Source organism: Antechinus flavipes, chromosome 1 (genome assembly GCF_016432865.1).
Source record: "Antechinus flavipes isolate AdamAnt ecotype Samford, QLD, Australia chromosome 1, AdamAnt_v2, whole genome shotgun sequence".
NCBI lineage: Eukaryota > Metazoa > Chordata > Mammalia > Dasyuromorphia > Dasyuridae > Antechinus > Antechinus flavipes.
The window spans coordinates 263,966,030-263,989,943 of NC_067398.1; the positions used below are offsets into that span (position 1 = coordinate 263,966,030).

Consider the following 23,914-nt stretch of genomic DNA (forward strand, 5'->3'; position numbering starts at 1 on the left):
GAAGTGAGAACGTTGTCTCTATTGCTATGCTCCAGAACAACATCATCAGATAGAGCTTATAATTTTGCCAGTGTTGTGAGGTCCCAGTGATGAAACTATTTCTACTAATACAGACCAACAACTATTCTGCAATTTGTAATTATAAAGAATTACATGGGACAGAGAGGGATTAAGTGACTGATTAAGATCAACAGCCAGTGTGTGTTAGAGGTCTTAAACTTAGAGCTTTTGTAAAAAAGGATAAGAACCCACATGTGCAAAAATTTTGTAGCATATCTTTTTGTGCTGCCAAGAAATTGGAAGTTGAGAAAATACCTATCAATTGGGAAATGGCTGAATAAGTTGTAGTATATGAATGTAACGTAGTATATGAATGTAATGGAATAATATTGTGCTATAAAAATGATGAGCTGGCAGATTTCAGAAAAACCTGGAAAGATTTAGATAAACTGATGCTGAATGAATTGAACAGAAGCAGGAGAACAGTAGAGCAACAATGTGTGATGATCAACTAAGATAGACTTAGCTCTTCTTAACTATATAAATATATAGTATTATTACTATATATAACTATATAGTAATTCAAAATAATTCCAATAGACTTGTGATAGAAAATACCATCCACATCCAGAGAAAGAACTATGGGGACTGAATGTAGACCAAAATATACTATTTTCACTTTTGAGAGAATTTTCAGATGGCTTCCTGGGTTGGGGAAGGGGAAAGGGAAATGAGGGAAGGAGAAAAAATTTGGAAGTCAAACTTTAGAAAATAAATGTTGAAAACTATATTTACATGTAATAGAAAAAAAATACTGTTAAAAGAAAAAACCTAAGCTTCCATCTTTTGGTCTTTAAGATTTTCACATTCCCTTCTCGTTGCAAATGAAAAGAATGATTATTATTATTTTTCTTTTTTTGCTGAGGCAATTGGGGTTAAGTGACTTGCCCAGAGTCACAAAGCTAGAAAGTGTTAAGTGTCTGAGGTCAAATTTGAACTCAGGTCCTCCTGATTTCAGAGCTGGTGCTCTATACACTCCACCACCTAGCTGCCCCAAAAGTATAATTTTTTAAAAAGTTACCTTAATCTCTGTATGAACATATCAGAGAGCTAGTGTCAAAAAAGACTACTTTATTTCCCATCTCCATTATCAATGTGAATAAAATCTTTTAATCTTTTTTATATTGGATTTCCTTTGTAAAACGAGTGATTGGACTGCATAGACACTCTAAAGTCCACTGGATTATACAGCATTCTAGGTTAATTGCTTTAATCTATCCACTAGTATATTTAAAAAACCACCTGAGTCCCTAAGGTTGCAAAAGATTCAGAAGTTAATGATTAGAAAACAAAAAATAGGCTATAATGGGGCACTTTTATCTTAAGATTTCTTTGCATTCAAACTCAGGTTTCTTGAAGTACTATCTGATTCAATCACATCCTAAAAACCCAAATCTCTTTTCCTCCATTTGCCAGGACCAAACCTCACCCCCTTGAGTTTATGACGTCATCAGCTCTCCCGATAAACTGGAAATTCCCATCTTTGTCCATGATTCCAATGTCCCCCGTGCGCCAAAAGTTCTTTGTAATATTGGCGGCTGTTTTCTCAGCATTATCCTAGTGATCATATTTTGTAGAAAGGTTAGTGTGGAAAGGTTAGCCAAGTTTGACTGGCACAGACTGAATGTAATTTTCCCTCCCTTCAAATCAATGGATTGAAATGGGGTAAAGCCTCAGGAATTCCAAATATTCTATAACACAGACCTGTGTGAATCATTCATTCAATCAATCCATAAGTATTTATTAAGCACCTAATATGTATAAGGTACTGACCCTATTAGACAATGAGGGGAGAAAAGGATAAAAAAGAAAGTCAGTATTTGTCTTTAACCAATTAATTAGTTAATCAAGAAGTATTTATTAAAGTAGGTACTATGTGCCAGACAGTAAGGATACAAAGGCAAAGATGAAATAATTGGACTCAACTTCATCAATTAGGCCATTAAGAAGTATTAATTAAGCATTTACTATACACTAGGAATCATGTAAGGCACTGGAAATACAATGACAAAAATTGAATAGTCCTATCCTTGAGGAGCTTATATATTCTGGGTCATGGATTTATAGTGTGAATTTTCACCTCAGTGCTTATGCTCTCCAAAAAAAGTTTCCGTAATTATTTCCTTCCATTCTCCAAACTGTCAGCATCCTCCTTGATCTGATACTATTAATATTTGCTTGGCACAATGTCATTTATCTGAGGGGCAGTTTGTCACTAAAAGGAGAATGCTGGAGCCAGTTGGGCTTGAAGGAGTCAGTTGTTAAACTTTCATTACTAGCATTGACACTTTGGAACCATTGATAAGTTAGAAAGGGACAAATACTGTGAACTGGTTTGGAAGATGAAAAGCCTCTGAGGATTACTGAGTTTTGATCCAACAGAGAGAGTCCTTATAGGTGTAATGGACAACAGAAGCAAGTGTTAATCCTTGAGAATTCCTATTTTGTCCTAAGTATTCTGCATTTCTTTCTTGAAATTTCTTGAAGGTCAGTGAAGATAGATTAGTTATCTACTTAGGTCACCTAGACCTTGAATCTGCTGTCCAAGGGGAAACTAGTCCATTATCCATTTTTCTTACCTGTTGGTCTTAGGAAACCATGATATCTTCATACATTTCCCTATCCTTGTATGACCCCCAAAGAGACAGGGAAAGTAGAGAAAGGATGCTTTACCACATAACCGGAGAAGAAGCCAATAGGCTTGATGGGTTTGATTCTGACACCAATTTCTCCTTTTGTGTCAGGAGGTAGGACAGTACCATTATCATCAATTATCTGGAAAAAGAAGTCCATAAAATGAACGTAAGTGAGTGTCACACAAAACAATAATGTTTTGGAAAATGACTAAATTGTTTTCTCAGCTACATTGTCAGACTGGGATCAAACCTTTCCAATTCAAACCTTTATAAACTTTTTCCTAATGGATTAAAAAACAGTTGAGTGATAAGTGACTATATAGATAGGGCAAAATTCTATATGAGCTTTTTCAGCTACTTCAGTGGTATGTAGGAAGCCACTCACTGGTCTTGCCATTTCTTCTGATTTCTTTCCTTTCCTTTATACTTTCTGGTACAGGTAAGATGGATGGAAAAACTTCCTGACCACTAAAGTTATTGAGTATAGTTAAAAATGAATAAATGCTTTAAAAACAGATCCCTACATCATCTTTCTTGTAGAAAACTGATCATAAGAAGCTAATCTCTTAATAGTTTGTTCTAAATATGAGAAGAATCTATGAAAATAAAACCCTCAATAATGAAATTGGACCCAAGGACAAAATGGTTGACAAACCTGGACATCGTAAGTGGATACTGCCTTTCCCATGAAGCCAGGTTTGCTTTCCTTTATGTTGGACCTGCAAAGAATTCCCTGTAAAAAGCATAGTGAAATGGGTCAGTAAAATATAGGAGCCATACAGGGGGTGATCTTGCTACAATGGACAGTCCAGCAAAAGAGACTCTTTTCTGCTCTAGCCACATCTGTGAAATTGGTAAAGTCTGTTTTTACTTCATTTCCAATGCTCTTCTTCCCTTACTCTTGTTATTACTCTACCCTCAACCCCACTTTCCTCAACTGTCCAGTATTGTTCCATTCACTTCAAGTCTGGTTTTCAGCCAGAGCTCAAGCTAGAAATGAACACAAAGAATTAACCCTGTTTAAGAATTCAGGATTAAAAAAAAAGAATTCAAGATTGATTTAGATCAATTTAAAAAAAAAATGACTCAACATAGTGAGGGAGAATGAACCTTGGGCTTGCAGTCAAAAGAGTTGGGTTTTAGTCCTGACTCTGCCATTTATTATTGCTAGCTCATATCATTTTGTTTTTCTATTTCTCAGGATTCCTTTCTGAAAAATGGCTAGATATCACAGAGCTGTAGAGTAGGTGACAAAGGACAGAGCCCTGGAGAAAGACAAAGCCAGCTCAGACATTTATTAGCTATGTGATCCTGGATAAGTCATTTAACCTCTGCCTCAAGTTTCTCAACAGTAAAATGGGGGAAATAATAGCATCTACTTCCCAGGGTTGTTATTAAGATCAAATGAAACATTTGTAAAGTTATTCAGAAACCTTAAATGCAATATTGTTATTATCATTATTATTCATTGATACACTCTGGGGTCTTATTGACAGCTAAGTCCAATCCCTTAATTTGATAGATAAGTTATGTTAGTTAATTAATTTATTCATGTTCATACAGGTAGTAAGTGTCAGAGACAGAATTGGAACCAAATTCTCTGATTCTGAAGCCAGTGCTCTATTCTTAATATGTTTGACCCTCTTTCTGTTTCTGTTAATAATATGTGAATTATTTGCCTCACATGTAGGACCAAATGAGAGCTCCTTATATATGTAAAGTGACTTGTAACTATATCATTCTATAAAATGTGAATAATTACTTACTCGGAGTCTTTTATAGACAAAACACTATTCTCTAGACAGCAGTGGGGGGAAGATTAAAACAACAATAACAACAGCCCAGGATGTAGCCTCTGACTCTGAGCACCATATTATGAGGTTCTAACTTTACCCTTGGCGCTTTTCCATAGTTTCCAAACTTCTCCATCTCCTGGTTTCAACCTTACACCCTTTGTTGCTTACTAGGTCTCTGTTAGGTATTATTTCTCCCATTAGAAGGTAAATTCCTTAAGTATGGACCTTTTTGCTTGTATTTGTATTTCCAGTGCTTAGCATGGTGCTTGGAAGATAGGCCTTGCTCACTTTTTCACTTATTTCCTTTTCTCCTTTCTTTCCCTCTCTCTCTTCCCTTCCTCCTCCTTCCTTTATCTCTCTCCTCCTTCCTTTTTCCTTTAGTCCTTCTTTCCTTTTTCTTCCTTTCCTCCCTATTTCCTTCCTTTTTTCTTTCTTCTTCCCTCCCTCCCTCCTTTCTTTCTTTCCTTCCTTCCTGATTTCCTTCCTTTCTACTTCCTTCTTTTTTCTCTCTGTCTCTCTATGTCCATCTCTCTGTCTGTCTATTTCATAAACACACACACACACTTCAAAATCAAATAGGAGGTAAGTGAGGGAGAGAAGAAGGATGCAGAAATAATCAGATAGAATGTGAAAATGCATAAGAAATACAAAATACTATGGAAATTCAGAGAGAGAAGAATAGTTTTTGTTTGAGAGAAATTGACCAGAACATAACAGGGGAACTTTCATTGAAGAGTTGCTCATTGAGTTGAATCTTGAAATAAATAGCAATTCAGCTGGCAGTGATGGACAGGAGAAGGCACTGCAGGTACAAGAAACAGATGGAACATAGACCCAGATGAAGAGAAATGCTGGATTGGCTCAGGAAATAATGAATACTTAGTTCCGTTAGGCTGAAGATGAACTAGAATCATGGATCTAGAGTGAAAGGAACTTTAGAGACTTTCAAATCCAAGTCTTCATTTTACAAAAGAGAAACTGAGACCCAAAGATATTGGAACTTGTCCAAAATTACATAGTTTGACAAGTGTCTGATGCAATATTCAAATAATCTCTTTGAAATACAAACCTAGCAGTGGTATTGCTAGGTCACAGCTTGATAACCCTTTGGGCATGGTTTCAAATTGCTCTCTAGAATGATTGGATCAGTTCACAACTCCACCAGCAGTGCATTAGGGTCCCACATCTCTTCCAACATTTATAATTTTTTCTTTTCTGTCATATTAGCCAATCTGATAGGTATCAGGTGGAGCAGTTTATTTTTCTTTTTTCCTTAGTAAATAGTATTTTATTTTTCCTTCAATTACATTTAAAAATAGCTTTCAATATTCATTTTAAAATAAGATTTTGAGTTTTAAATTTTTCTTCCTTCTTGGGAAACTATCTGATCTAAGTTACACATGTGCAATCATGTTAAATTTATTTACATATAACTCATGCTGTGAAAGCTTCTCTCTCATGTGATTAATATGGTTATATGTTTTCCTTGATTTAATATGTATAGTTAATATAATTTGTTTTCTCAATCATTAAGGGAAGAGTTGGAGATAGGGAAAGAATTTGGAACTCAAAATTTTAAAAAATACTGAAAATAAATGAATGAATAAATAAGTACATTAAAATTAGAAGGGATATCTGGATTTTAGTAGGAGATTTTGTAAGACCACGGCATATTCAAGATTCCCCTGAATGGACTGATAATAGTGAAATTTCAGAGACTGAAGTAGACCTTTCGATACATTCTCAAATCCTCCCCGCATATTGGCAGTCACTCACTCCTCCCATCTGTAACATCAGACATTCAAAGTTCAGGTGACATTGCTTGTTGCCATATTGGGAGATATGAGGATGGTGTGCTTGATAATGCTGCTATGTGAACTTTTGAAGCTTACTCATGTTTCCCATAGTCCTTTCTACCCTTGCCATTCTATATTTCAATCTGTAGTTCCTTTTCAAATGTCTTTAGACATTCAGCAAATGGGAGGTTAATAATCAGTGCAGTTCATGCACAGAAAGGGGGGGAAATTATTACGTGGAAGAGAAAAAAATCAAGGAGATAATTGATCTATGAGAGTAAGAAGGTGTCAGCAGTCCTAGTCTGAGACTGCTTATTGGAAATTAGAATGAAAGCAAGCTAGTATTCTTTTATTGATCCTTATAGTACAGACCCTTGACTCTAAAGCCAGCTTTGTTAGGAGGGATGCTAAAGGAGCCAAGTGAGACCTTATTGTAGCAGATCATTTCTGGTCTGGACATTCAGCTACTTGGGTAGCTTTTTCTACACATCAGTTTATATCTCTCTTTGTTGTGTCTATTCTAGAAAGGATTGTGTTGCTGAAAACCTTAGACATATCACAAAGAGCTGCACATTGATGACACTGTCACAAAGTTACTGACAGCTAAGTATCTGTGGTCAGTCAAATCTAGCAGTGAATAAGGGACAGAGAGAAGCTGCAAAAAGAAGTAAGCAGGGAAGAAAGAGGCTGGGCAAAGGTATCATTGACAAAATGGGCAAAAAAGGGAAAAAAAAAACATTGCTATTTCATCTTCATCCTGACTGGCTTTTAAACTAATTGCCTGATTTGGTTCAGAAATGTCTCTTAGGTAGGAATATCTGATGATTTATAATTTGAGAAAATGTAAACACATTTATTTTCCCTTCTAGAAATTCTGGAAACAAGTTTTAAAAACTACTCTTAGGTTATGCTTTCTGAAGCTAAAGGTGAGAACACATACAGTTTCTGTCTGTCCATAGATTTCTTTGATATTCAGTCCAGTCTGCATCTCCCACTTTTGCAGGGTTTCAGGGAGGAGGGTCTCTCCAGAGCTGACGCAGGAGTGAAGACTTTGGAACTTGTAACTGAACAAAAAAGTAAAGAAACAATTATTTTGAGCTCTATGGGAAACTCTTTTAGGGAACAAAATTGTCCCGAGTCCCGAGTCCCAAAAGAAACAAGTTTCTGTCTCAGGGACTATACTGGAACTGGACAGAATATAAGTAAAGCTACATGATTCCCCAGACAAGGTGGATCAGAGGTATTAGACTAGTGAGAAACTTGGTCTTTGGAAATGTGGTTTTCACTGCATTGGGATCAAGAAATGTTTGAATGTGTGGCATTTAAAAGTGCAATGTCTGGACTAGTTGTCTAGGGGATCTTTTATATTATTCCTTTCTGTCTTTGACGGTCAATAGTTCATTGGATTATAAAAATGACTCTGGAATAGGAGTCTGAGGAATTGATCTCCATTTCTAGTGTGATTTATTTACTGTGTGACTCCGGGAACTTTTCCCACTTTCTTCTTCTTCCACTTTCAGTTCCCTGATTTCTCATAAGGAATAATGAAGGTGGGTGGAGTAGGGTATAAGGGTGCTAGAACTCTGGAGGATAGAACACTGACATAGCTGGTGCAAACTTTTGTATGTCAGGGGGTAGCCATAGAAAAGCTTGGGATAAAGAGATGGAATTTGCTTCAGAAAACAAAACAAATAGTTTGTATTTGGGATCAACTCTACATTCCTCCTGTGCTTTTTCTTTCCCTTCTGTCCCTTATTCCAAGGTTTCTAGGGCCTTCATACTCCTAACATCTCTTTTCTACATAGTATCCCAGGATACTATGTAGTCTCATAGACTACATAGAAATAGAGGGTCTCAATTAAAATTCCAACTTTTGTGTTTATTACCTATGTGACTTTGGAAAAGTCTCTTTGAACCTCAGTTTCCCCATTTATATAACTAGAAAGTTAGACTAGATGATCATAGAGGTTCATTCTACCTCTTTAACCTTCCTTCTTTCCTAAGGCAAAACCCCTGTGTTTCTGCTTTTCCATCAAAACTTTCTTGTACTATTTTAATTCTTTCTAATTCATCTTGATGTGTTGATAACCAGAAACAGCTTGAACTATCATTCTGACCTGGTAATAGTTGCAATTAATAATAGTTAGCATTTACATAGCACTTTGAGGTTTGCAAAGCACTTTATAAATATTATGTCACTTGATCCATTCAACAACTCTGGGATGTAGCTGCTATGATCACCTTCCATTTTACAGATGAATAAATTGAGGCTAGAAGGAGATAAATAACTTGCCTAGGGCCACACAGCTAGTGTCTGAGTTGGATTTGAACTCAGGTTTTTTCTACCTCCACGTACTCTATCTATTGTATGGTTTAACCATGGCCTTAGCTTAAAGGAAAAGGAGCTGATCAATTGCAGAGTTTTAGGTTGTTGGGTAGGCTCATGAAGAAAATTCTCTGTAGCAGGGAGAGAAGTTGGAAGCCCTTCATGTCCCAATGCGAAGCCAGTTCAAATTCCACTTCTGCCGTTTAGTGCTATAGTGATTTAAAATTACTTAATCTAACCCTCATTTTATTCATCTCTGAAGTAAGCAGATTGGATAATATGAGAGTTCTAATGTCCCCTCTAACTATAAATCTATGATCCACTGAAAATGATGACAATGATGGTGATGAGGAGGACGATCGTGATGATGACAATTATAATGATAAGCATTTGTATAGAGCTTTAAGGTTGGCAAAATCTTTGCAAATGCTATCTTATTTGATACTCAGAGCAACCTTGTGAACTAGTTGCTATTATTATTCCCATTTTACAGATGAAAAACTGAGACTGAGATAATTTAAATGAACTGTTCAAGTCAGACAGATAATAAGAATTCAGGCTTCTTGACTCCAAGTCCAGCATTGCCTCCTGAAAGACACTAGGGTATACACACACACACACACACACACACACACACACACACAATCAGAACCAGTACTATTTCTCTCTTTCTCTAAGGTTGTTCTGAGTATCAAATAGATTCATATTTACAAAGTTCTTTGCTAACCTTTAAGCCCTATACAAATGCTTATCATTATCATTGTCATCATCACCACCATAATTCAGGATTATGAATTTAGAGTTAGAAGGGATTTTAGAAGTTTCATCTCATTCTACCCTTCAATTTAGAATGAATAAAATGAGGCTGAGAGAGATTAAGTGACTTTAAATCACTATAGTAGGAAGCAGCAGAAGTGGGATTTGAACCGAAGTCCTTGGCTTCTCACTGGCTGGCTATTGGGACATAAAAGGCACCCAGCTTCTCTCCTTGCCACTAGAATTTCCTTTACTAGACTACTTAGTAGCCTAAAACTCTGTCATTGGTCAGCTCCTTTTCCTTTAGGAAGGCCATGGTTAGATCATACAACGGGTAGAATATTTAGAGGCAGGAAGAGCTGAGTTCAAATCTAACCTTAGGCACTTGGAACAAGTCACTTTTTATTCTCTCCTTGCCTCAGTTTCTGCATCTAAAAAATGGGGATGATACCTACGTCCCAGGGTTATTGAATGAATCAAATGGCATATTTCAAACCTCAAAGTGTTATGTAAATGCTAACTACTATTATTAAATTGCAAATGTTACCAGGTCAGAGTAACAGCTCTAGTTGTTTCTGATTATTAATATCTCAAAGGGAATTAGAAAAAACACAAACCCTAGAAGCCTCTTTAAAACAAGATTGAATCCCATTTTAAAAATGGTTGCTACATACAGTGGTGAACTTTAGCAGGAAACCCTCATTCTAAGAAAGATGCTCTTGTCTGAGGACAGACTACTGACCTAGGAGTAATATCACCCACCTACAAGCAATGAATGATATTACCTACCTGGTGAGATCTTGTTTTAGCAGCATCCGATATAGCATAGGAGGTGCTATCATAACATTGATGGGATATCTGGAGAGAGTCTGGTGAATAAGAACAGGGAGACAGCTCAGATGTTGAACCTTGAGTCCATTATCAAACTAATACTAGATCTTTGTATTGGTGGATTTTGATATTGTGGGCATACATAGCAAGTCCCTAACAATATCCATGTTTTAATATGGAACTCAAGATGAGGAGTAACATTTCTTTTAATTGCTACTGTAGATTCAATGCCATGTCTTTGATTCACAGTTTTATAGATCTAGAAGTAAAAGTGACTAATAAATATCATTTAATCTGATCCCCTTATTTTACAGAAATAGAAACTATGGCACAGAGGAGTGAACTCATTTGCCTAAAGTCCCTCAATAAATGGCAGAGTCTTGGGACTCCAAATTCATGCTTTTTGCATTGAAGCATGCTGCCTCTCTGCCTGACTCACAACACACTTTTATTTGGAGCTCCCTCTTCCCTCGTGAGATTAGAAACTAAAACAGAGACCCAGGGAAATTTCATCAAGGCTAGTCAATGCAAACATGGAAGTCACACATTTGTCTTGGGTGATCTCCTAATTCCCCTTTCAGATTTCTCTTTTGGTATTCTCCATTGAGCCACCTCACTAGAATCCTGAATAGAACTTATGAAGTGACTGATAATAACTTAGAGTGATACTCATCTTGTGAATATATGCATTTCAACAGAGAACTCTGGACCAAAGGACCTTCAAGAGACAAAAAAATGAGTTTCTTGTAGTAGAATAATAATTTCTTATAGTCTCAGGGACTGGGGGTAGAAGAGAGAAAAATATCACTTATTTATTTAGAGCTAGAAGGGACCTCGGAGTCATCAAGATTAATTTCCTTCTTTTTACAAAGGAAAAAAAACTGAGGCTCACAAAAGTTAAATGGTTTGTCCTACATTTCATAGGTAGTAATGGCAGATTTTGAACCCAGTTCTTAAGACACCAAATAAGATAGTTTTCTGCACTCATTCTATCTCTCTCAGGACAGAGAAATTTTCCTAGAAGCCTTTGTCCAATATAAATAGATGAGGCCATTTCCTTCTCCTCTGTGTCAGGTTGGCTATAGTGATCAAAAAAATAACTTCCTCCTTCCTCAGAAAAAAATGTGTTTCCCAGTCAGTTCCTACTTATGTAAACCAGAGGAGGGAACTCATGCAGGACTTTTTTGTTGTTGTTGTTTTTTCCCCTTGAGGCAATTGGGGTTTAAGTGACTTGCCCAGGGTCACATAGCTAGGAAGTATTAAGTGCCTGAGATCAGATTTGAACTCAGCTGGACTTTAGGGCTGGTGCTCTATGGTACACCATCTAGCTGCCCCCCTTATAGGAATTTTAAGGGCATCAATCCCATAGTAACATGTCAAACCTTATATGCTTAGTATATACTCAAAATATGTTCTTGTTATTGGTCCTTTATTTTCAAAGAGGGTCATGATATCTGGGAGGGGATGCTGTGACATGTAAATGAATTGGACTTGAAGGATGGAAGGCTGTGCAAGGTAACCTGCCTTACTTTCCCCTTTGCAACCATCTGGCTCCAGTGACTATAGAAAAGACTAGAGAAATTCATTTTGTCAATCTCAAGGAGAAAGTTGTGTGAACTGTGGCATTCATTTTCCTTTCCATCCTTCCCTCCACCAAGAAAGCATTTCAGAAAATGAAAATAAATTGCACTCCCAGAAGAGAGGGGACTCTTCATTTAGGACCCTCTGGAATGCAAGGACTTCTGGGAGGCAATGATTTTGTCTGCAAATAAATCTCAAGGAAAAAAAATCAAGCATCATTTACTGACTCAACATTTTAGCTCAACATTACTTCCATTTGGAAAATGTCTGTTTCCTGTCAAATAAGATCCTAAGCATTTATAAACTTAGCCCAAAAATGTCTAGGTGAATTAGTAACTCCCTTTGTCAAAAGATGACATGCTCCATTGGAAAGGAAATTGGAAAGAGGTGAAGTAGAAATATTGCTAACCCCGGAGGATCAGCATTAAAATTACATTGGCCCCTTGGCTTTGGATAAGGTGTAGCCTCTCTGGACCTCAGTTTCCTCATATGTAAAATGAACAGGTCAGACTTGTTAGCCTTTATTTTTCCCTTTCATCTCTAGCCTATGAAACAACGACTGAGTTGGGACATCTGAATCCTAGGTCACTTCTTGGGAATAGAGAATGCTGTGTCCTCAGCTCCTAAAACAATGTTATTTTTTAAATAGTTTTCCAGTGATATTTTACTCCCTGTGACACCATTTGGAGTTTTCTTGACAAGGATACTTGCTTGCCATTTCCTTTTCCAACTCATTTTATAGATGAGGAACTAAGGTAAAGAGAGTTAAGTGATTTGCCCAATCTCACGGCTAGTCATATATGAAGCCAGATTTGAAGTCAGGTCTTTTTAATTCCAGACCTGGCCCTCTTAGCTACTGTCCCACCTAGCTGCTCCATCTTGCACAGAACCTGGCACTTAATAAATTAAGACTGATAGTCTTTAGCAAGTCCCTTTACCTTTGGGTCTTAGCTTTTATATCTTGGAAAGTGATAGATGGAGTGGACGTGGAGTCAAGAAGACATAGATTCAAACCCCATCTCTGATACCGGCTAATTGTGTGATCTTGGGTAAGTCACTTAGCCTCAGTTTCCCCTTTTATGAAATACGAATAATAACTCTTGCAATACCTAACTGCAACAATAACTATTAGTAGCAGCATTAGCATCTTGGCATAGTAGGAGGTACAATGCCTCTGGAGTCAAAGGATCTGGGTTCAAGTCTCAATTTTTATTCTCTTTATGACCTTGGTCATGACATTCAGCCTCAATTTCCTCACTCATAAAATGAAAGTTACTTTTAGATCTATGATCTAAGGTAGCATTTTAATTATTTGCAAATAATTAATTGTGAAGCATGTTGTATACAAACCACCAAAGGTTGAATATAATGTCAGCTTGCCTATCCAACAGAGTTTATCATGGAGAACAAATGAAAATAATATATGATAAAATCCTTTAAAACAGAAGATGTGGACAAACATATAAAGATACAACACAGCACTTGTAGTAGAGAGAGTGAAGTACTAAAGGGTTAAAAGAAAGAGAACCAGGGCAGATTGTTGAGTGACAGGGCCATTGATGGCAAGAAAGAACATCTGGGACATGTCAGTCCTTTAAGACTGAGAGATCATGTCACAATGTGTCCTTATGACTGCAACAGAATCCGTAGCCAACAGGACCAGAGTCTAGCCTCTAGAGCATGGTTCTGAGATGAAAATGGGGTTAAGGAAGTAGATACATCTTTGCAAACAGTGATTTTCTATATCATAACTGCAGGATGAGATATCAATGAGAGATTCTGGGTCAGGACTCAATGATCTCATCTATTGGCTCTCCATGAGCATCAGGGGATTTTGGATATATCCTCATCAACCCCCATGCAAAGAATCCAATCTTACCTTGATGATAATCATTGGGTCCATCTTTTTCAAATGGTGGACGAATGAGCATGCTCCAGATATCCAGGGTTCCAAAAATGTCCCCAAAATGTTGAGAATCCAACCTGTATCCGTTATACCCCACATTGTTTCTGAGGGTTGCAAATTAATCCAATTTCTCTCCCTGTAAAAAGCAAAAAGGTGCTTGCAAGCTTGTGTAGGAAGTGCCAACATGTAATTGAATGCACATATGCATGTGGGGAAGCATCTCACAATTTGAGTAGTGACAGAGGCTCACCTGGGTTTTAGCATCTTTTCTGCTCTAATTCCAAGTGAGTGAGACCCCATACCTCTACTTTCCTATCTGCAAGACTGAAGCAGTCTTTCTCCTTTTGACTTTATAGAGACTTAGTGATAGGGGATAGAAAGTATCTTTATCAGAATCATGCCCCAAGTCATGTGGCTAATAAGTATTTGAAGCCAGATTCGAACGTAGGAAGCTGAGTTTTTCAACTCCAGGCAGCATTCTGTCCACTGTACCACTTAGGTACCCCTAAGACTAGTTAACCTGCTTTCTATTGTGTTCAGTCTCCATTCTATTTTTGTACTACCTTGCAATCCTTAGAAGCAGGAACATGGACTATTTCTGACTAAATCCTCATAGGGACAAATGGGAAACACTGATATATTTCTGTCACTGACCTACCCCTGTTCCTTCTCTCTCTCTCTCTCTCTCTCTCTCTCTCTCTCTCTCTCTCTCTCTCTCTCTCTCTTTCTCCCTCTTTCTTTTTCTCTGTCTCTCTTTCTATCTCTATTTCTGTCTCTCTTTGTTTCTTTCTGTCTCTGTCTCTGTGTGTCTGTGTCTACCTTTGCATATCTGTCTCTGCTTCTTTCTCTGTGTCTCTCTGTTTCTGTATCTCTCTCCATCTCTGCTTCTCTTTGTTTGCCTGTCTGTGTGTCTGTCTGTCTCTCTCTGTGTCTCAGTCTCTTTCTATGTCTCTGTGTATCTCTTTCTCTGTCTGTCTCTGTGTCTCTATCTCTCTCTATCTGTGTCTCTTTGTTTATATATCTCTGTCTCTGTCACTCCTATGTTGTCTTTGCTTAAACAACTATTGGGGGAGAGATGAGTGTGATATAATAGTGGTGGGGAATTTCTGTTCCCTCATTACTAAGGATAAAACAAAGTGAGTGAAAAGCATTTAAAGAATTTCCTAATCAGCCAATGAAGTTGCAGAGTGGATAGGGTTACAGGCCTGGAGTCCAGAAGACCTGAGTTCAAATCCAGTCTCAGATATTTGCTAGCTATGTGACCCTGTACATGTCACAAGCCTATTTACTCATCTGTAAAATGAGCTAGAGAAGCAAATGGTGAACCATTCTAGTACTTTTGCCAAGAAAATCTCAAATGGGATCATCAAAAGTCTGAAATAGATAAATAATAACAACCATTTCTTAATTTTAGTTTCCTTAATGTGAGAATTTGATTCTAGAGGATCAAAAGAGATAATAATTGTAAAACACTTAGCAGAGTGCCTGGTACATAGTAGTATATAAATGTTGTTATTATTGGTATCTCCAGGAGATAGGTAATATGTTTCCTCCAAAAAGAATTAAGTGATCAGTCAATAAATATTTATTAAATACATACTATGTTCCAGGCACATTAAGCAAAGCTAATAGTTTTCCTAGGAGAAGTTGAAATTTAGCCCTGCCCCAATCGTATGGAAATGGGTCCAATGACTTTCAAAGCTCCTTGAGATTCTTTTTTGGGGTAAAGAAATGTCCTTACCTAGCATCTAACTTGCATTTGAAGCCCAGACTCCCATGGGAGTGCTCAGCCATCTTGGGGGCACCGGTGGTCCCACTGGTGAAATAGATAGCCATTGCTTCTGCACAAGTAGTCTCTACACAGTTGTGCACAGTGGAGGCTTCCCTGAAAGACAAATTCATATTTGCTCAGCATCCAAGCAGACCTGCAGAAATTAATTCTCTCGAATGATATTTTCTGGAAAGTTATTAGGGCTTTGGATGATCAGGTTGTCTAAGTCCCTGGTTTTTAGGCCTAAGTAACAAGGATGTTTCACTTAAGCCAAATAAATGTTCATTTTAGAGGCTGGAACAGATTGGCTTATAGATGAATATCAATTTAGCAGATATTCTAACCTGTGTTTGGCAAAGATCTGCATTCAAGTTTCTCATTTCCAAAGTGGAATCGATAAACTCTGTTGTCTTATTTTTCTGTTTTCATCCCAAACTGGAAATGCCAAGAGTTGCAAAGCAAGGATCCCCAAGGAAATTGATCCTCAAGGCAGTCAAATGGAGAATGAGTGCCTAAAGAGCTCAAAGCTATATGGAGACAGCTCAAGTTATAGATTCTACATAGCAAAAAAGGAAGGACAAACAACCAGTTCTTTCATAAACTTATAGTTCAGCATGCCCCTTGGTAAAATGAAGCTGCAGAAAATCATTCTTCAGTCTTTTCTATCTTACTTTTCCATGTTTTCTTCTCATTATGGATACTCTTCCTTTCTCTCCTAAGGCAACTAACATACTTGTATTACTCTGAGACTCCTGTCCAGATTGAACATCTTTGCATGAACCCTGACTCTAAGAATCTCTTATCTTCTTTTAATTAGTTATGTGCAGCATCCTGAATGGAGGTATTCTTAAGTAACTTTCATGTTGGAAAGAATTGGTTCAATTCATTCCTTTAATGGGCCATCCTTCTCAAAAAGGTTTGTATTTCAAAATAAAGGAATCAATCACCAATGGTAGGATTTCAGGGGCAAATCAGGGTCATTAGGGCCCTTCCCAGGGGTCTTTCAATTACACAAAGGTGATTCCCAACTCTATCTACTCTAAAGGCAAGACTTGTTGCAATCTATGAGAGGAATTTAAAATTAAACATAAGAATATCTTCTAGCATAAAGAAACATCCCTCCTTCAAGAAACACATGTGCAACGGTTATTACAGAGTGAATAATATCTAGACATTCACCGTAGTAGAGTTCTGAAGTCCAACCATCCATCACGTTTATTTTCTGACACTAGGAGTTTGACTTTAAGAGCAGGACAGTCAGGTGCTACTGCATCCACAATTGGAGCCAGGGCCTCATTGGTTATGATGCCTTTGGCTTTTGAGGTCTGTAGCCGATAAAGAATATCTTTTGCTACTAGCATAGTGGTACCAGGAATGAATACAAGACCTGGAAGAAGCAAGTGATTATTGATTTGTTCATTGAATAATTCTTTTAAATAAATATTGATCGAATGTCTAATATGTACAAGGTGGGGTACTAAAAACCACTAGTGATATAAATAACATTAAATTGTGGCCCTTATTCCCAGTGAACTTACAGTTTATTGAATTATTTATTAAAATATTTATTATCATCAATGCATATTACATAATATTAATTATATATTTAATAATAACAATAATATCACAATTATTTATTAATAAACTACAGTTTATTAGATGAGATGACATGTGCATATATAATCATAATACAAAAAATACTATGATAAGAATAAAAAATGCTAACATGTCTATAAAATACAAAGCAAACAAAGGTGCCAACTACAAATGAGGAATGAAAATTAATTTAGAATGGAGAGGATTCCCACTTAACTTATGAATTAGACTAGGTGATCTCTGAAGTTCCAATTCTGAAATTTAATGATTCTTTGATTTTTATGATTTTATATAATTTTTGATTCATCAGGATAAGTGGGTGTAGTGGATATTATCTTTTCCCAGCAGAGAAAAGATATTATCATCTTTAAATAATAGTCAGTGACCAGGAGATGTTGGGTAATAACAAGAAATAGACAACCAGAGTCCGTAGAATAAGGTGAGAAAATCCTAAAGAGAAAATTAACATAGTATCAGGCTACTGTGATTCCTTCTTCTAGGTCACATGCTCATTCACAAAGCAGCAAAAACAGAAAGCACTTTCAGTTTGCCATGTAAATGTCCAGTTGTTTCTTTGTACAAAGTCCAGTATCTACAGTCAGCAGTTTGCCTACTAACAATTTTCCTTTTTGACTTTGAATGTTGCCTCAAGGTGACATTGTGATTGAAGGGATTGGATGGGTCTTTGCTATTCTTCCATTCCCTATTTCAACCCTGGGATTTCAGCCCTTGTCTGCATACATATCCCTGGTTCTTCACAAAACTTTTATTTAGTGACCTGTAAATATCATTTTAAAACTAATTCCCATGAAAAGTGCAAGCTGATATCATTTTAAAGTGAAACCTCTCGAAAAGCCAATGGAATTTAAATGAAGGGCTCTGGAAGACTGAAAAAATGTTAAAACCTAAAAAAAAAAATCAATCTTTAATGGTAGAATTTTGGCTAGACAATGGAACATAGGTTTTGCTTTGTTTTTGTTTTTGTCAGGAGCTTTCTTGGCTGTTGAAAAACATCTTATAAATTCATTCATTTAAAATGTTATCTTTGGATATTTGTTATCTTTTAAAAATAATTGATTTATTTTATTTTGATATATTACAAAAACCTCTGGGCATTATTCCAAATGAATTCCCCCAAATGTAGAGTACCTGAAAACAGCTTAGTAAATAAAGCACAACTGTGTTTGATAATATTTGCAATCTTGCATTTTCTTAATTTTCCATTTCTCAGAAGAAAGGGCAGATATTTGCTTTATAAATTAATACCAATGTCAAGTAATATTTTTGATCTTGTTTCACTACCATTTTAAATTTTCTTCCTTTAGATTGTTTTAGTTATCTTATAAATTGTTCATTTGGTTCTGTTCTGTCATTTTGTATCCCTTCATACAAGACTTCACATATTTGAATTGTTATTCATCATGTTTCATGGTACAGTAATATCCTATCACATTGATATGCTACAATTTGTGCTGCCATTCTCCAAGTGTTGGATTTATTTTGTTCCCAGTGTTTTGCTATTTCAGAACAGTGCTGCTATGAATGTATTCTTATAGATAGGCCTTTCCCCCTTCTCTCTAGATTCTTTTGGAGTATAATCCTAATAGTGAGATTGTTTGGTCAAACAGTAGAAGTAATTTATGCACTTCTATCATTTAAAAATAATTTTCGGTGATTGGACATCTTCACCAGTAGGAAATTAACATGCTTTTTTTCCTACATCTTATGAACACAAAATTTTTATATGTTTTGTCAATTTTGCCTGTTTAATGGGTCATGCCTCAGAAATGTTTTAATTTTTATTTCTTTGGAAATTAGATGAGCAGTGTGAATAGTGAGTCAGCCTGGAAACAAGGCTAACTGGTTTAAGTATTGGCTTTGCTATACTCTACCAGTGGAATCATAGGTTGACCCCTTTCCTTTCCTTTCTTAGATGCTTTTGAGCACTGAGTTCTTAATTTGTGTTTTCTCTTTTGAAATTTTTTTTGTATCATCCAACTATTTGGGTATTGCTAAATAGTTAACTTAGTTATATCTATTAATTTCTATCAACTCCCTTATATTTTGTTATTTTTACATTAAAAGTTATTATTGCATATTGTTTAAGATGCTGAACTAAATATATTTTAGTAAACTGCTTTATAAGTTTTCCCAATTGAATAAACAGGTTTTTTCCTTATTTCTTTGTTTTCTTGCATTTATAGGAGACTAGACTCCCATAAACATTTTATTTTAAATTTTGCTTATCTAAACTAGTTTACTTTTCTATTTTTTGTTCTATAATGTTTTGGTAATTATTGGTTTGTGATATAATTTGAGATGATAATATATGCTACCTAATTATGACAAAGTACTTCATTCTACTTTTTTATTTTTTCCCTAGGTAATGTTGATCTTTTGTTTCTTTATATGAATTTTAAAAAATATTTTTATTCTATAAAGTATCCCTTTGGTATGTGATTGATATAATGTAAATCTAGATTGATTTAAATACTAAGATAAAATTTATTATTATGATATACTTAGTCATGAACATTGAATATTTCAATTTATCTGAAGAAATTAACTTATATTTTTATTTGTATAAGTCCTACGTGTGTCTTAGAAATGGTAATAATTACCATTTATTTTACTTTTTAAGATTTACAAAGTGCTTCATAAATATTATCTTATTTTATCCTTACAACAATCTTGGGAAGTAGTTATTATTATTATCGTCATTTTATAGATGAAGAAACTGAGGCACACAGAAGTTAAATGACTTGTTCAGAGTCACACATTTAGCAAGTATCTGAAATTTGTTATCTTTCTATAGATCAGCTTCAAGATATTTTGTTCATTTAACTGTTATTTTTAAATGGTATTTTTCTATTCTTCATCCTAGTATTTGGGGCAATTGCACCTACCCAAACTGACTACTCAGGAGTCACTCCAAATAATGTACAGAAAGAATTTATTAGAATCTTGAGAAGCGGACCATCCTGGCCTGTGGGCCCGAAAGGATAGCAAGGATACCCACAGGAGGAGAGTCATTCACTTGAAGATGCTTACAATTTTTATATATTTCAGACAAAACCCCCTCAAAATTCCACTCTTGATGGGCTGTGATTGGTTATATAAACCTTTATCCCCCTATTTGGTCAGTGGAATGCAGTGAAAAAGGTGATAGACAGCTTCGGCCACTTAATTCCTTCTTTGGACAGTGGAATGCAGTCCAGGTTTCATCTAAAATCGTGTGACTGGGGCCCGTAGGCCTGATCTACTTTAGTTAATAGTCTCTGATCAATATGTGCTTAATCTGTAAGTTCTTCACCTTTCCATACACTAGTAAACAGAAATGCTAATGATTTGTGTACTTATGCTACTTTGCTGAAGCAATTGTCTCAACAAAAGAGAAAACTTGGGTTAATTAATTAATTTTACAATAAGGAAAACTATAAACTAACAAACAATTCCATAATAAGCACAAGAGGATGTTTTTAAAATTAAAGTAAGATAATCAGAATTAGTTTTTTTAAAACAGTTGAACTAATGTTGAAAAAATGTTTAGGAATAGAAGTTTTATTCTAAGGACTACTTCAGCTGCATCCCAAGTAATCTGGTATGTGATCTAATTATTATCATTCTTTTGATTATAATTTTTGATGCTTTTATGACTTGGTATCTGATCAAATCATTATTTAGGATACCCTTTTCTATTTTCTTTTTAAGTCTACAGTTTTTAGTTTTTAGTCTAAAGGAACATATTTTCCTTGGGAAATTTCAAGCATGTGGGAGGGAGAGAATTATTTTTCTCTTGTACTGGTATCCTATCTATACAAGTCTGCCTGATTGCAGGCAGACCATAGTTATATAGTTTGAATAAATCATAGGCATTATATGCACATCACTGCAGTATTTTCTAAAAAAATCTAAGCACTTCTTACTTGAGTTATTTGACTCGTATTCACAATCCCCCTCCAGGGCAGGAATTGGAAAGTATTTTCTTTTTTATAGATGATGAAAGCCAGGGCTCAAAGAAGTACAATAATTTGTTCAAGTTACATAACTAGTCTTTGTTTGAAGGGGGCTTAGAGTCTGATTCTTTATGTCTACTAGATTATATCAATAGAGTACACTGGAATATAGAATTACAGTCATTGCCAAAATTCTCCATTCTTTTTTGAAGATCAGTGACACACAGACTTCTCTCATCCTCAGTTTCCTCATCTGCAAAATGCAGATAATAACACCTCTTTCACATGGTTGTTGGAAGGATCCAATGAAATAATATATACAAAATGCTTTTCAAACCTTAAGACATATAAATGCTAGCTAGTTCTTATTAGGGGAACCGCACTCATGTCTCTCCAGGAAGCCAAGAGTAGAAAGAAGCCAAGACACTAACTTCTGGGACTGAGAAAGTTTTCTTTAGCATATGTAGGGTGGAGAGGTATAGAAGGAGGAAGAATATATTCTGACCAGGTAAATGCTTGATCTTTTTAGGTGGGCTTTCAGGTTCATTAGCATATATGGCAAGTTAGAAGGTTGCTTTTGTTTTGCTGTAGATATGCCAGTGAGCAGGGTAAAGGGACAATAGCAAAGAGTAAGAGAGATCGAAGAAGGCAGAAAACCTGAATAGCCGTAGCCTGAATAGTCAATCTCCTCAAGAGAGAGCTGATTGTCACAAATGCAATAGATCCAAAAGAAGTAGGAAATAAAGTGGCAGGTTTTATGACAAAAATGCACCTCCTCAGTTCCTTGCTGTGTTGAGTTATGGGAAGTGTGGAAAGTAAAGGGATAGTTCTTTTTTTTTTTTTTTTTTTTAAACAGGAGAGTTAGCATTTTTGTATACTTCCATTTAAGTATCTGAGATTTGAGCCTTGCAGTATACTGACCTGCTCGTATGCAACTTGTGATTGCCAGCCACCACTCAGGAATCCGGGGCAGAATCACAATTACCCGGTCTCCTCGCTGAAGGCCACAGGCATTTGAGAGGACATTGGCCCCCTGGCGGGTGTAATCACATAACTCTTGGTAGTTCCACTTCACTTCATTCCCTTTATCACTCACCCACCACAGAGCTGGGGTCAGGGCTTTCTTTCCTTCCTGATGAAACAGAAAAACTAATAACACAATATGCACAGAGACCAGCCATCCAGATGGTTTCAAGTGTTTTATGGTCTTTAAGACTGTAACAGTTACCAGACATTTGAGAGATAGCATAAGAGATTAATCCTTGGGACCATATATATAAGTGTATACACATACCCACATGCACATAGGTACATGCATCCATACACATACACATATAGCCTGTATCATTTGGAAGAATGTGGGAGAGTAGCACTGGTAATGTCTGAATCAAGGGTTCTGAATCCAGAATAAATTCACATGACTCAGAGGCTCGTATCAACAGGACATTATTCCAATGCTGTAACATCATTTTTAAAAAATTTTTATTTAATAATTACTTTATATTGACAGAATCCATGCCAGGGTAATTTTTTTACAACATTATCCCTTGCACTCTGTAACATCATTTTAATGTTGCCTTCAAGACACTGTTTTGCTTGTAGATGTTTCTTGATTCTCTCTAAATGTCTTAGGTCTTGTTTTTATTCTTTACAGATTTTACTTATCTATTAGACAATTTCATCTGTGAAAGCAATGACCAGGACCAGAATCAAGCAGGGAAGAAATAAAGAATCCCAGAATGTTGGAGCTAGAAGAAATCCTAGAGATGATGTGGTCTAACTTCCTTAATTTTGAGGAAACTGGAGCTAAGAAAGAAGAGATTTAGTCAAGATCATACAGTAGCCAAGCCAGGTCTAGAAGTTAGGTTTTTTAACTCTCTGGGAGCTACTCTCACTCCACTATTTGTGCTTGTAGATAAGCAAATTGCTAAATCTGGTACAATCTCAGGCTAAACTATAATATAATAAAGATGCTGGGCTGGGCAATTACAATATTCTGATACATTAATCAGCCTGCTAGGTGGTACCATGGAGAGAGAACTAGTCTTGGAGTCAGGATAACTTGAGTCCAAAATCCCATTTCAGACATTTCCTAGTTGTATGATTCCACAAAAATCACTCAACTTCTCTCATCCTCAATTTCCTCATCTGCAAAATGGAGATAATAACACATGGTTGTTGGAAGGATCCAATGAAATAATAAATACAAAATGTTTTTCAAACTTTAAGACATATAAATGCTAGCTAGTTCTTATTAGGGGAACCACACTCATGCCTCTCAGGAAGCCAAGAGCAGAAAAAAGCCAAGACACTAACTTCTGGGACTGAGAAAGTTTTCTTTAGCATCTGTAGGGTGGAGAGGTATAGAAGGAGAAAGAATATTTTATGACCAGGTAAATGCTTGATCTTTTTAGGTGGGCTTTCAGGTCCATTAGCATATATGTATTTGAACTCTACTACAATCTTTATCTTTGCCCTAGTGTTAGGGCCTTTTTCAACTGCATTTGCCTGCTTAATCCCTTTTTCCTCTATGATGGAAGGAAGATTCTGATGGATGACTGAAGGAAGATTTTGATGATTCCGAAAGAGGTGACTTACCACCCCTACTTCTATGTTTATCCCACAGAAACAAATTGGAGCCCAGAGAGAGGAATATTTTAAGCAAGGTCACAGAGCAGTCAAATCAAGACTAGAACCTAGGTTTCTTAACTCCCTGGTAGTTACTACCCACTTCTATTGTACATTGTTATAGGTAGGCTGCATCCCCCCATGTTTATTCTTCAGACAAAAAAATCAGATCAGAGAATGAAATTAGAGCATCTAAATTGGGTGCAAAATAGAATGGAAAGGAGGAGGAGGTACAATCTGATTTCAGCTCTATGATGTTGGTCATATTCTCCTCC

General features: G+C 36.2%; 1 protein-coding gene across 1 annotated transcript in view; it reads right to left on the reverse strand.

Annotated features, from left to right (window-relative positions):
- The window catches only part of LOC127564774 (acyl-coenzyme A synthetase ACSM2A, mitochondrial-like), a 33,620-nt gene that overhangs the window by 4,142 nt on the left and 5,564 nt on the right, over nucleotides 1–23,914 (reverse strand). Inside the window, exons 3-11 of the mRNA XM_052001524.1 lie at nucleotides 21,933–22,143; nucleotides 16,639–16,846; nucleotides 15,430–15,573; nucleotides 13,662–13,824; nucleotides 10,160–10,239; nucleotides 7,229–7,352; nucleotides 3,352–3,429; nucleotides 2,734–2,835; nucleotides 1,490–1,617 (exon numbers count right to left, since the gene is read on the reverse strand). Coding sequence (XP_051857484.1) covers nucleotides 1,490–1,617; nucleotides 2,734–2,835; nucleotides 3,352–3,429; nucleotides 7,229–7,352; nucleotides 10,160–10,239; nucleotides 13,662–13,824; nucleotides 15,430–15,573; nucleotides 16,639–16,846; nucleotides 21,933–22,143 — 1,238 coding nt within the window. The remainder of the gene's footprint in view (nucleotides 1–1,489; nucleotides 1,618–2,733; nucleotides 2,836–3,351; nucleotides 3,430–7,228; nucleotides 7,353–10,159; nucleotides 10,240–13,661; nucleotides 13,825–15,429; nucleotides 15,574–16,638; nucleotides 16,847–21,932; nucleotides 22,144–23,914) is intronic.